This window comes from Pseudorca crassidens, chromosome 15 (assembly GCF_039906515.1).
Source record: "Pseudorca crassidens isolate mPseCra1 chromosome 15, mPseCra1.hap1, whole genome shotgun sequence".
Taxonomy (NCBI): domain Eukaryota; kingdom Metazoa; phylum Chordata; class Mammalia; order Artiodactyla; family Delphinidae; genus Pseudorca; species Pseudorca crassidens.
The window spans coordinates 15,280,239-15,294,063 of NC_090310.1; the positions used below are offsets into that span (position 1 = coordinate 15,280,239).

At 55.6% G+C, this 13,825-nt stretch overlaps 1 protein-coding gene across 1 annotated transcript; it reads right to left on the bottom strand.

Moving 5' to 3' along the window:
• Positions 1-254: 254 nt before the first annotated feature.
• TRIM72 (tripartite motif containing 72) lies at positions 255-8,443 on the bottom strand. Its single transcript, XM_067706073.1, has 7 exons — positions 8,179-8,443; positions 7,340-7,736; positions 4,548-4,643; positions 4,229-4,459; positions 3,388-3,410; positions 2,372-2,490; positions 255-1,458 (listed from the first exon to the last, which is right to left on the bottom strand). Exons 2-7 carry the CDS (start codon positions 7,727-7,729, stop codon positions 881-883), a joined length of 1,437 nt encoding a protein of 478 aa, XP_067562174.1. The 5' UTR covers positions 7,730-7,736; positions 8,179-8,443; the 3' UTR covers positions 255-880.
• Positions 8,444-13,825: the final 5,382 nt, after the last annotated feature.

Sequence of the window (13,825 nt, forward strand, 5' to 3'; positions counted from 1 at the left end):
CAGAGAGCTGACTGAACAGGAGGGCTAGCTAAGTCAGCAATGCTTCAGGTGTGATCCTGCTTGTGACCTGTAGCATCAGTGCCCCCTGTGGACTTGTTAGAAAGGCACATTTTTGACCTGCCCTGGCGTACTGAACCAGAACTGTGAGGTGCTTTGAAAAGGTGATATTGATGCATGCTCCAGTTGGGGAATCACCAAGTGGAAGGCCTCTTGCTACAATGAGTCTGGACCCTGGCAGTGGAGGCCCACTGGACCCTGGCAGTGGAGGCCCACTCCCAAGGGGGAGCGGAGTGTGAGGCTGCAGGGGCTCCTTACTCTACATCAGGGCTCCCCAACCCCCAGGGTCACAGACCAGTGGCAGTCTGTGGCCCGTTAGGAACCGGGGCCGCACAGCAGGAGGTGGGCTGCACGCAAGCCAGCCGCAGCTTCATCTGCGCTCCCCATCGCTGGCATTACCGCCTGAACCATCCCCCACACCCCCGCCCCCAACCCCCATCCGTGGAAAAATTGTCTTCCACGAAACCGGTCCCTGGTGCCAAAAAGGTTGCGGACCACTGCTCTACAGAGTTCTCCAGCTCCTCCCCGCAATTCTCCCCAAGCCCCCTGACCCTTCCCCAATCTGTTTCTTCCCAGAACCCTTGGGCTTTCCTGGTTCCCCAAGTGGAGTTCCCCCACTGACCTGACTTCAGATCTCCCTTTCCCACCACCACCCCAACCCCTGGCTGGCAGTCCCCTGTTCATGCCAACTCCAAAGTTCTCAGAACGCTTGGAGTCCCCAGTCCCCAACCCCCTCCGCCCTGCCTTCAAGCCTGGCAACCCGACCCGTCTCTCCTTCCAGGCCGGCAGGGCCCCGCACCCCTCCCCAAACCCGGCGGGTGGCTCAGGCCTCGCCACTGCCGTCGGGCCCCACGAGCAGCAGCGGCTGAGTGTTCTTGCCCTTGTCGTGCCAGCACACGTCGAAGAAGGGGTACACAGGCCCGGGCAGGCGCTCGTGGAAGGCGAAGAGCAGCTCGAGTGCGTCGGGGTCGCTGGCGTCGTAGAAGGAGAGGACGCCATCGCAGAAGCTCAGGTAGATCCCGATGCGCGTCGGCCGCCTCTCGGGGGTGCGCAGGGCGCGGGGCTCCTTAGCCTCGACGTGAGCCTCCAGGATCTTGCCTTCGCGCAGCCCGAGCAGCCAGAGCCCCTGCGAGGGCACCGCTTGCAGCCGGCCGCGGCGACCGGCCTGGGCCGAGATCACGCCCAGCGCCCAGCGCGGCTTGTCGCCCACCTCCACCTCCCAGTAATGCTCGCCCTCGGAGAGCAGCTGGTGCGCCACTACCGCCACGGCCTTGTCGAACTGGCGCGGGTCCTCTCCGGCCGGCGGCGCCTTCTGCTCCGAGCACTCCACACGGCGGCCCGAGGCACACAGCACCAGGCTTGGGTGGGCCGTGCTCGGGTCAAAGGTCAGCTCCTGCAGCGCTGCCACGGGAGGGAGGAGGGTCAGGCCCTGCGGGTGTGGCTCCCGCGAGCCTTCTGCCCACCAACCTGTGGGCCAGCTTCGTCTCCTCTAATCCTCCCGGCATCTCTGGGAAGTGAGCCCCTCTCTGCTTACTGGTGGGGGCCGAAGACCACACCTCTCAGGGCTTCAGATTGTTCAGCTGTAAAACGAGGCCATAATTGCCTCCTTCCAGGGTTGTGGGCAGGAGTAAGTTGATACAAGGCATGTCACTCGCCGTCTAAGGCCCCAGAGCAGGAGATGGTCAGGAAGCCCGGTCCTAGGCAAGTCCCTACCTCGCCCTACTGTGTGACCTCAGCCTTGATCCAGTCTCTGGGCCTTAGTCTTCTCTTGGATAAAATGGAGGTCCCTCCATTCCCACAAGTGAGGGCTGCACCAGCCTTGTGTACGTGTCCTGGAGCCTGGAGCCTGCAGCATCCCAATGTGCTTTAGCTATTGGGGAGAGGAGGCTGAGCCCTTGGGCCTCCCCAGCCACAGGCCAGAGTCAGTGTCTGACCGCAGGATTCCATCTCTGCAAGTCCTCAGCCCCCAGTTAGCAGGGATCATCATCTCCACTGGTCAACAGGGGCAGGGACGGGCCAAGGATCACGCAGGGCTCAAACCCGGGCCCCAGCCTCCCTTGCTGCCGGCAGCAACATCCTTTCAGTAAGCAGTGTCCTCACCATGTCAGTCACCCACCTGAAAACCCCATGCCCTCTCAGATCCCTCTCTGAGCACAGGTTATGAAGGTGCAGGGAAACCCCAAGGGAAAGGGGCAGTGGGCCCTTCTTGGATGACCTCCCCAGCTGGAATTGGGAGGCCTCTCTGCATGTGGTCGGAGCCTCCCATCAACCACACAGTTACAAACGCAAACCCAGAGCGAGACCCTCCCAGTACCTGGCATCAGAGCTCGGAACATCTTCCTCCACACCTGGAATTTGAAGTCATCTGAGATGACGGGCAGCTGGAGGTCCAGACGGGCAGGTGATGGTGACTCTGCCAGGATCTTCTGCAGCCTGGTGGGGGGGGGGGGGGTGAGGTGTGTGCGAAGGGACTTCCTGGAGGAGGCACGGGGTTGGGGGAGGGCAAGCGGGAGTACCCAGAAAAGAGGAGGATGCGTGCTACGGTGGAGTTCCAGGGTCCCCCCCACACCAGCCCCACCACATCACATCCTGGCTTAAAACGCCTCTGTTGGTGTTTCAGTTGGGGAAGATGAAAAAGTTGTGGAGATGGATGGCGGTGATGGTTACACAACAACATGAATGTACTTAATGCCACTGAACTTAAAATGTACACTAAAAAAAATGGTTAAAATGGCGAATTCCCTGGTGGTCCAGTGGTTAGGATTCTGTGCTTTCACTGCCGATCCCTGGTCAGGAAACTAAGATCTCACAAGCCGTGCCAAAATAAAAAAAAAGGTTAAAATGGTAAATTTTATGTTATGAATATTTTACTAGAACTTTTTTAAAGCCTTCTGTTAGGATAAGGTCCAGCTCCTCCGCCCTTCACAGTTGGGCCCCTCCTGCCTCACCAGCTTCATCTTCCCTCCCTCTTAGCAGTTTGCACTGCTGTTCCCTCTGCCTGCAATGCTCTTCCACCAACTCTTTAACCTAGCCAACTCCTGTTCACTCCTTCAGCATCCAACTCTACAATGCACACCTCCGGAAAACCTGCCCTGGCCACCCCCTCCCCTCCACGGCAGCACTGAGTGATTCCTGTGTGCTGTGTCCCTGTCTGTCTCCAGGACCAGTCTGGGAGGTCCCTGAGGAGAAGGACGGGTTGGGTTCTTTTCTACATCCACACAAAGTGCAGGGGAATCGCAGTGGACTGAATGCGAGTAGAGGGTGAGCCAGCCAGTGTCCCTGGCAGACAAGGGCAAAGTGGGAAAGGGGGCAGGGCCAGGCTGATCTCACCTGCTGGTCACCAGGCAGTATTTCTGGAAAAAGAGAAAAAGAGAATGGAGCTGAGCAGGCAGTGGGGACACTGGGGAGTCCTGAGGGTGGGGTGGACCACAGAAATGCTAAGTGTGGGACCAGGAAGAATCAAAGAAGACAAAAGAAACCTAGAATTCAAGGTTGCCCTTAGCCTTTTACCTCTGTGTGAATTAGAAAAATGTACCCTCCTGGGACTTCCCTGGTGTCCCAGTGGTTAAGAATCTGCCTGCCAATGCAGGGGACACGGGTTCAAGCCCTGGTCCGGGAAGATCCCACATGCCGCGGAGCACTTAGGCCCGTGCGCCACAACCACTAAGCCTGAGCTCTAGAGCCTGCGAGCCACAACTACTGAGCCCGCATGCCTAGAGCAACAAGAGAAGCCACCGCAATGAGAAGGCCGCGCACCATAACGAACAGTAGCCCCCGCTCGCCACAAGTAGAGAAAGCCTGCGTGCAGCAACGAAGACCCAACCCAGCCAAAAATAAAATAAATACAAATAATTTTTTTTAATTTAAAAAATGAATAAAGTACCCCCTTCCTCAAGAAACTAATTCCACCTGGTAAAAAAATTGTCCTAATAAATATGCAGACCTACAATATCTATGATATGAATGGTGCCCACTTAGATATAGTGTCCTTGTGCAATGCCCAACTTAAACAACCATAATGGCCATCTTGGGGTGCACCCCTCCTCAGTGTGTGACACTGGCTCTCCCCTGCCCCTCTCTGGACCTCAGGGTCCCTGCCTGACAATGGAATGAGGTCTCTGAGACCTGAACCCTGGCTGAGGGGCAGAGAGGAAAGCCACCCAGTGCTCACCATGAGGAACTCAGTCTGTGGCTTGTCTGCCACCTCCTCCAGCACCTTCTCCATCTGCCGCAGCTGCTCCAGGTAAGAGTTCAGGCTCCCCAGCTCCCGCCGCAAGGCCACCCCTGCCTCACCCCGTACACGTTCAGCTTCGCGGTCCAAGGAGCCCTCCAGTGCAGCCAGGAACAACCGCATCTTGCCCAGCTGCTCTCCCACGGCCCCCCGGAACTGACGCACTGTCTCCTGTGGGGACAGACAGACAAAAACATTTGGCCGGGAACCCCCAGCCTAAACCCCCAGTCCCCGGGCTCTGCTGTGCGGAGCCCCTCACCTCCACCTCCACCAGCTGATGCTCCAGCACAGCCACACTCTTCTCCTTCCGCATACATGCCTCCTGCAGCTGCAGCTTCTGCTGTGGGAGCTGCGTCTGGGGGGTAAGACATAAAGAAGTGATGTTGCTGCCCACCTCCCCCACTTAACCTGCTCCCTCTGGCTCAGCCTCAGCGCCAGCTTCTCTTCCAGCCAGACTGGCATCTTACCATACACGCTCACTGGTCTCAAGCCCTTGCCGGTACTGGTTCTGAGGTCTAGAATGCTTCACCCTCCTGTGGTCTGGCTAGGTAAGTCCTCCCTAGCCTTGCCTTCCTTCCCTGATTCCATCCCCTCCGCAGACAGCCCCCCAGCACAGGTCTCTGTGAGGATGATAATCACAAATGTGGTTTGGTCTCCTCCACTGGAGGGGCAGGGGCTTTGCACACAGCAGGTTTCAGTGGTGAGCAGAGGATGTGAAAAGAAGAAATGCAGCCTCCTCCTATTCCTGGCCTTCACCCTATACTTAAAAGCAGAACCTTAGCAAAACGCCCTAATCAGCCTCCCTGCACACCGGTGCGCTCTTGGGGTAGACATTTTAATAAAAATGTCTTCTGCATGAATGAACCAAACATATCTGTGGGTCAGCTCCTACCCTAGGTCTGTCAGTTTGTGATTCCTGAAATGCAGGTGTAGGGGAGTTCCTATACCTCCAGCCAAAGCCACTGTTTGCTGGGAGGTGCACGGCCCTGGAATCAGACCCATGGCCCTGGAATCAGCCATGCCTCCATGGCTTCCAACCTCAGTTTGGTCTTCTGCAGAATGGGAACAGTCATCCCCACCTCACCTCTGATTGTGACAAATTGGCAGCCTCCTTCCCACCTCCCCCTAAAGGAAGCTGGGAGACCCTCTAAGCACTGTTTGCTGATGAATCCCCACTGGAATTGTACCATGGGCTCCCGTGGCCAGCCGCCAGGTCAGTCTCCTGCCCCAGACGTCCTGCAGGGCCACAGCCCTGCCTGCTGCAGGACAGGGTGGGCCTGGTGGCTCTCAGCCATCCGACGTTCATGGGCAGAAGGGCTGAGCCATGGGGACCAAGCACAATGCCACCCTAGAAGCTGGGGGCTGCACAGAGACTTTCGGAACATCCCGCAGTGAGGAGGTGTGGGGAGCAGTGCTCCACGACGTGGCGTGTGGTGGATCTTACCGACAGGCTTGTCTCCTACTCCGAGGCGTGCAGGAGGAGGCAGCACGGCTTCAGGGGGGTGTGAGTGTCCCCCTCACCTGGCAGATCCCATTCAACCATACTTGGGTCTGGCACATGGTCTCTGGACCCAGCCCCTCTTCCTCCCCAAGGACCCAGGTGTTCAGTCCCACCCCAGGCTTCCTGCCCCGCTCCTCCTTCAGGCTCCTTCCAGAGATCCCCATTTCAGACCTCCAGCCAGCCCCTCTCTGCGGCTTAGGGTTGGGCTGGTACAGACCCTGGCAGACTGTATCCCACCCCACCTGCCCCCTGGAGGCTCCTGGGCTGCCTGCTGCCCTGTCCCATTTCACAGACTCTGTTCTCTCTTCACAGATAAAGATGGATAAGGATGGGAGTTCTGGGGTTATCAGCAGAGGTGAGCCTCGGCAGGGAGGGCTCCTGGGTGGAGGAGGCTCCTGCACTGGGTTAGGGACCACCAGCCAGCACCGAGCTGGACTGTGCTAGGCTGAAGCCGGAGGTACGGTGAAGTTGGGCCCCTGGGAGAGAATGGGGCCCTCGAATACCAGCCTCAGGGCGGGATCTACCCCCTCTAGGAGTCTGGAGGCCAAGGAGAAGTGCATTGCAACGCTGATGTTTGTGGGCAAAGATTACCCCCCACCCCCCCAAACAGCAGCGCGAGAAGACGCTGGCAGTTTCTGCACCGCGGAGACGGCGACGGAGCACCGCTCCACGCCTCCAGACCCCGCCTCCTCCCGCCCCTGCACCTGTCGTTTATTGTTCCAACGACCCTATAAATGCTTCATGACAGACCTCCTCGGGCCTGTGTATACCTAAACCCTCCCGTAGCTGCATGCGTGTGATTTGCCATACGTATGACAGCTGAGCCAGCGTGTGCCTGTGTCTCCATTTGCCAATGTCTGGGTGTCTTTGCTGGGCTTCCATGGAGATCGCCAACCTCGGGGCGCACAACTGTGTGTGGGCTCTGGAAGCGTTCGGAACTTCCAGCTCCAATCACAATAACAGCCTGGACTTGGGTCTCGGTGCCAACCTGGGCCTGTGCACAGAGGTGCGTACCCAGGCGTGCCTTGGCCTCCCGGGTCCCCTTGGATTAGGCCACATCTGATGACGGTCAGGCCCGCACAAGCTCTGCTGCTCCAGGGGCGCAGGGGGGGCCACCACCCAGCAACTGTGTGCCCACCCCGCCCAGCACCACGCCCCCCCAGGCCAGCCCCGCCCCTCTTACCCGGGCCTGTGCCCAGCAGCAGAGCCTGCGCGCCTGGGCCGCGGGCACCGACTCAGTCCTCGCTCAGCCCCCGGCTCCGCAGACTCCGCCCTACGGCTGAGTCCCCCGCATCTCCGGCGCGCTCCAGCTGGCGCGCCTATCCCGCTGAGGCCGGTCTCCGAGCGCCTCTTCAAGGCTGAGGTCTCCGCCAAGCTCCGCCTTGAGCTCATCAGCACCCCCATTCCCTAGCCGACCCGCCCTGCCCGCGTACCTGGCAACTCCATGCGCCCCGGGCCCTGAAGCTCAAGAGGCCCGATCGGCCCGGCCCCGACCCGTCCAACAACCCCATCCGCCCCCGCCCCCCACCGGAGGCCGCCCGGCCCCGCACCTTGAGGCGCGCATGGGCTTCGGCGGCGGGCAGCAGGCGGTGGCCGCGATGCGAACCGAGCGAGGCGCACACGCCGCACACGAGCACGCGGTCCTGCTCGCAGTAGATGCTCAGCGGGTCTAGGTGCTCTTCGCAGTGGCCCTGCGGCACCTGCGCCAGCCCCTCCACCAGGCGCGCCAGCTGCAGGTTGGTGCTGAGCGCCTGCGGCCGCGTGGGTGCCTGGCAGCTCGGGCAGAGCACCGTGCCGTCCGCGGCCGGCTCCCCTGCCACGCGGCCCAGGCAGGCGCGGCAGAAGCTGTGGCCGCACTCGGCTGTCACGGGCGCGTCGAACAGCTGCAGGCACAGCGGGCAGGACAGCTCCTGGTGCAGGAGGCCGGGTGCAGCCGACATTGCGGGCCTGGGTAAGGAGGTGTCGGTCAGGGAGGCTCAGCGGAGCCACAATCCCGGGCCAGCCCCAGCCCCAGGCCGGGTTGGCAGCCCCGCAGGGAGGAGCCCCAGCCTATAGAAGCCTCTCATCTCAAACAGGAAGGGACCCTGGTGCCGGCCAAGGGAGGGAAGGGGACTCCCTCTCAGTCCCAAAGGCAGCCTCAACTGCGGTTCTCAGCCCCGGCCCCCCAAATAGCCCCTATCAGGGACCCGATCTCAATCCCAGTTCCTAAACACGAGGCTGGGTTGCAAACACGGTCTTACCCACCGTCCTTCCCTCGACTTAGCCCCAGGCCTCAGCCCCAACCCCAGATTCTCCAGCGCCCCTCCCCCCTCCCCTCCTCTCACCTCTCCAGGGCCCGCAGCCCTCCCCTCCCCCATATCCCCAGGCCGGCAGGACCCGCAGGACTCACAGGTCTGGTTGGAGATCTTGGACAAAGAGAGACTTGCAAGAGGCCCAGTCAAGGTCAGGCCTAACTGTAGGTGGGTCAGATCTGTGTCTGAAGACAGGTGAGAAGGAAGCACCGAGCTCTGACCGAGGACAAGGGACACCACGGGAGATGGGCCCGCATTGAATAGCAGACAGACCCTCCCAGACTGACCTCTGGCCCCAGGACTATATTTAGCTGCCCTGCCCACCCCCTTCCATCACTTCTGGAAACCGTTCTAAAAGTGAGGACTGAGCTGTCAGCGGACAAGCATCACATGTCAAGGCCACCTGTCCTGGCCCATCCCACTGTCCTCTCCCCTGCCCAGCCTGGAGCCAGAGCTCAGAGCCAGCAGAGACAGGGCCTCTCATACCACGGAAAAGACAGAAACATGATTGAAGGGAGTCTCCGCTTTCTCCCTCACCCCAGCCTCCGCACTCTCCAGCCTCCCCCGTTCCCTGCCTGTGGCCCCCTCCCCAGCTTATCACCCACTTATTCCCCAGGCTTAAGGCTCTCCAAAGTCACACCGGCAGTATTATTTCCACATGCGGGAGAATAGAACCTCCCCCAACCCTGAAAGTTTTTATTCCTGCAGGGCTGAGGGGAGAGCCTTTTCCCTGTTGGTGTGTCTCCAGTGCTCAGCACAAGCTGTGGGGCAAAGTGGGCCTCCCTAAGTGCTTGGAAAATGAGTGATAGAGGGACAGCTGAATAAATGAATGAACTAGATCCAGAGCCTGCAGCCGAGAGCCTCAAGGCTTATCCTTCAAATCTCAATTTAAAAACCGAAGTCCTAGGGGCTTCCCTGGTAGCGCAGTGGTTGAGAGTTCGCCTGCCGATGCAGGGGACACGGGTTCGTGCCCCGGTCCGGGAAGATCCCACATGCCACGTAGCGGTTGGGCCCGTGAGCCATGGCTGCTGAGCCTGCGCGTCCGGAGCCTGTGCTCCGCAACGGGAGAGGCCACAACAGTGAGAGGCCCACGTACCACAAAAAAAAAACAAAAACACCAAAGTCCTCACACCCTAGTCATCACTCACACTCACCTCTCCCTCTGCTCACTCCCGCCTCGGCCTTTGCATTTCTCTCCCCTCTGCCTGGAACACTCTTTCAAACCCCAGTTATGGCTGCCTCCCCCTCCTCCCTCAGATCTTTACCCCATGTCACTTTTTCAGTGGGGCTTTTCCTACCTCCCTGATTTTAAATCTCACATCTTCCTTCCCCTTTTTATTTTTCTCCATAACATTTATCACGATCTGACACATGATATATTTTACTTGTTGGTTTCTTGTCTGTCTCCTCCTACCAGAATATAAATTTTGTTCACTGCTCATCTCCAACTTTGAACAAAGTCTGTGGCACACAGCAGGTGCTCAGTAAATACTTAGTGAATGAATAAATACAGAGACTCACTCTGTCCTCTCAGCCTTTTCCTGGATTTGTTCATTTCTCCCTCGACCACTCTCCGTCTCTGTTAGTCTGAGCTTCGACAAGAGCCAGGTCAATTGTCCCATGAGAGTAGCCAGACACCCCGTACGTGAGAATCAAGGAAGAATTATTTTCCCTGCTTATAAAGGAGAAGGAAGCAGCTGTCCCCCTTCCCTCCTTAAAAGTCTTCTTTTTTTTTGGCCATGCCTTGCAACATGAGGAATCTTAGCTCCTGACCAGGAATCGAACCCATGGCCCCTGCAATGGAAGTGTGGAGTCTTAACCACTGGACCACCAGGGAAGCCCCCCTTAAAGATCTTCTTACTCCAACTTTTTGGCAAGTAAACAAATCTCCCCAGGAGTCAGATAGCTCCTAGCACACCTCTGCTTTTATGACTTGTCTCTGAGTTCTGGGGCTCATTCCTTCTTGAACCGTTGAAGTTCTTGCATGTTTCATGCTGGCCCGCTGAGGGAGCTGCTCCAGGCTCCCTGGCACTTTGGGGTCTTAACCTAGGAACTTTGTTCGGGCTGTAATGATTTGGGCCTCTCGGGAAGAGATAAGTGAGGTTTTATCATTCTTTTGGATTAGAGCAATTAATCCTGGTTCTATGAAGGATTCTGGTTATATGAAGAGTCTCAGGAAGATAGGGCTTTTTACCGGAACCCTGAGAAATCCAGAGAAGTTCCACTTCCCCAAACAGGAGGCAGGTGGGGATGAGAGCACATCTGGAGCTGGTCTCTGAAACCACTAGCCACTTCATTTCGGTTCAAAAAGTCAACATCCTGAATATAGATCTCACCTGGAGTTTCCACCCCTACCAGGCTAGGGCTGAAGGTTTTGGTCACTAGGAGTGGGTGCCCAGGAAAGGGAGGTGACACTCAACTCAATCCCTTTCTGTAGATGGGCCAGATCTGACCTCTGACCCATGAAAGGAACATAGATCATCTACAGCAGGGTGGGGGACAAGAAGGGGCCCAAAACCATGTCCGGGGAGGAGGAGGTGAGGACTAGTATTGCTGAGGCCCAGAACTCAGAGGGGGCAGATTTCAGTTTGTCCTAAGGGAGAGCTTCCCAACGGCTGGAGTGATAAGTGCCATGGGAGGTGAGAACTCCTTGTATTAGATAAATGCAAAGAGAAGCCAGAAATCCCCCGATTGGGGCCCCTGCAGATGCAGGATCTGAATGCTGGTGTCACAAACTCATGCTGGGTGTCCCCAGAAAGATCACCTACCCTTTTGGGCTGCAGCATCTTCAGCTACAATATAAGGATAAGTAGGATAATAATACCATCCCTGTAGGGTTGTTATGAGGATGAAACTAGATAATATACTAAATAAACAGCAAGGACAGCATGCTGGCACCCAAGGACTTCGGAAGCAGTGACTGCCACCACTAGGCTCAGATCTTGACTGCTCTTCCCTCATCGTGTGACCTTGATCAACCTGATTTTCTCATCTGGAAAATGGGGATCATGTCAGGATTATTATCGAGACTATTGGATCGTTAGGAAGATTCAACAAGCTAATTCATAGAAAGCTTTTAGAACAATGCCAGGCCCATAGAAAATGTTCAATAAATGTTGATATTGATATTATTACTACTAATTGTTCCAACGAGCCTTCCCTACAGCCCTGTAAGGTCAATAACATCATCCCCACTTCACAGATTTGGAAACTGAAGAATGTTAAGAAACTTTAACAATGACAAAAGCACCTACTCTGTGCCAGGCCTGTTCCAAGCACTTCACAATCCTCAATCCATTTATAGTCTCATAACCTCATTTATAACCTCATAACAACCCCATCATTTTCCCTATCTTAACAGGAAGCCATGAGGCATAAAGAGATTAAATGACTTGCCCAATGTCCTGGCAGTCTATGGTCTTCTGACCCCAGGAGGTGCAATCTGGCTCCAGCAATCAGTTACTTTTGTTGAGGGGTAGAGGTGTCGGATCACACCCAGGAAGCATCTTACCACCAACAACTGGTCTGGCCTAGTCCAGGGGGCAAGAAGGTGGGCCCAAGGGGAGACCCGGAGGTTCTTTCCTGCCAGGAGTCAAAGCTCAGAACTCGGAGTACTTCCCCCAGAAAAGGGGGGCCCAGGGAGAAGGGATTACCACAACTTCCCAGAGAGTTGCCCAGGGCTCCTATTCCCCACCTCTGCAGGGGGAAACCGCCTTGCAGTCTCCAAGAACCAGCGGCTCTGAGTCTACCTCCCTAGGGTACCCTAGAGAAGCCACTGTCCTTCTCAGAGCATTCATTTCCTATGCGCTGGCGAGTGCAGACCCCGGAAAAGGGCTGTGACCACCCTGAGTCACACAGCTAAGAGGTAGAGGGTCTGGGAATCAAACCTGAGTGGGTCTGATACCCCTCATCTCCTGTTTTTCCCACTATTCCACAGTCTTCTGAATGTGCTTTGTAAGTTTCTTGAGCATTCTGCCAAGAGGAGGAAGTTAACGTTATCATTCCTAGTATTGCAACATGTGCCCTCCTAAGGGTGTATTCGGACAGTCTGGAGGAGGCATACATTTCCATATACATTATCTCTCCAAGCAATTTGTCAATTTCTGAAGCCAGAGAGTGGGACTTTGAGGACGTAGGTTGGAATTTGGGCCCAGGAGTCAGGTGGCTCCGTCTGTATTTCCTCATGTACTACCAGTGCAGTCTTCCAGAGGAATTTTTGAAAACTTCAGTTTCCTCCTCTGTGAGGTAGGATAGACACACTTACCTCATGGGGTTGTTGGGAGAATTAAGTGAGATTATGCATGTTAAGTGCTTAACACAGTGCCTGGAACAGTAAATTTGAAAAATGGAAGCTGTCATTACTATTATTAGTCTCCCACATCACTTATCATGAGGTTGGGCATCTAGTAGGTTCTTAGGACATCTTTTTTCTAATTTGTAAATTTTTACTTTTTATTGAAGTATAGTTGATTTACAATGTTTCAGGTGTACAGCAAAGCGATTCAGTTATACATGTGTGTGTGTATATATATATTCTTTTTCCAATTCTTTTCCATTATAGGTATTACAAGATACTGAATATAGTTCCCTGTGCTATACAGTAGGTCCTTGTTGTTTATCTATTTTATATATAGTTAATACATCTTTTTAGAATCAAATAGATTCTCCTTCTGAGTTGAGAGTCTACAGTGGGCTCAATAGAGCATGTCCACCTGACAAGGTGTCACTTGTGCTCTCTGACCTCCAGCCTGAAATCACTGCAGGAGTGAGGCTTCCACTGCTAGTAGAGGATGCTCCTGCACTTCCAGCCCCTTGTCCCTTGGCTCCCTGTGACATCACACCAAAGTGCTAGCGTGTGCTCTGAGGCATGTCAGGCGAAAAATCACAGCCGGATCTTCTGTGTCTCAGTATGAATGTGTGTGAGCAGGAATGAGACTGAGTCAGGTGCCAGGGGCCAAGCTGGGTCCAAGAGGAAGGGCCCTGGGTGGTGATAAGCAGGAACAAGGGAAGGGGCACCGTGCCACACGACACACATCCTCAGCTCTCCCGCTTCCAGGAAGCCAGGTGTGGGGAGGAGACCTCCTAGCCATGACACACACTCCCCAGTGTGCAATTTCCTGCAGCCCCAAAAGTTCCATTGAGATGTGTTACATTGGTTTTACGTAAAGCCAAGGCCACCCCATCCAAACAAGAATTCAAGAGATGCAGTAAAATGGCCACATGTATGGCCAAGGGGATCCCTGCTCTTTTGGGGAGGTGCGGTTTGAATCAGGCAATCGCTTTTTAAATTCCATGGATCAAACACCCACAGCTTCTAAGATTCCAACAAATGTGAAAAGAGCAGGTTTCTATGATTCTAGATTCTAGGATTCTTTTGTCATTTCATGAAAGCTTATCAAGGCTGGAGCTGTGCCAAGCCCTGTGCTGGGTGCTGTGGACCTGAAAGGGTCCTCAGTCTGGTGAGGAAAGTAGAGTGACCAGACACACTGTGTGGTAAACACTGTGAGAAAGGCATCATAGGGGCATCCAGCCGACATGGCCAAGGAATAATTCATTTTGCACAGAGGACAGTAAAGCCAACTGGGAAGAGTAGACAGCGGCCAGACTCAGAAGCTAACGGCCAGACTCAGAAGCTAACCAGACAACCTGCATGATCCCTCAGCTATATGACCTTGGGCAAGTCCTTCAACCTCTCTGAGCCTCAATCTTCTCACTTGTACAACAGGGCTACTATTCCCTATCCCA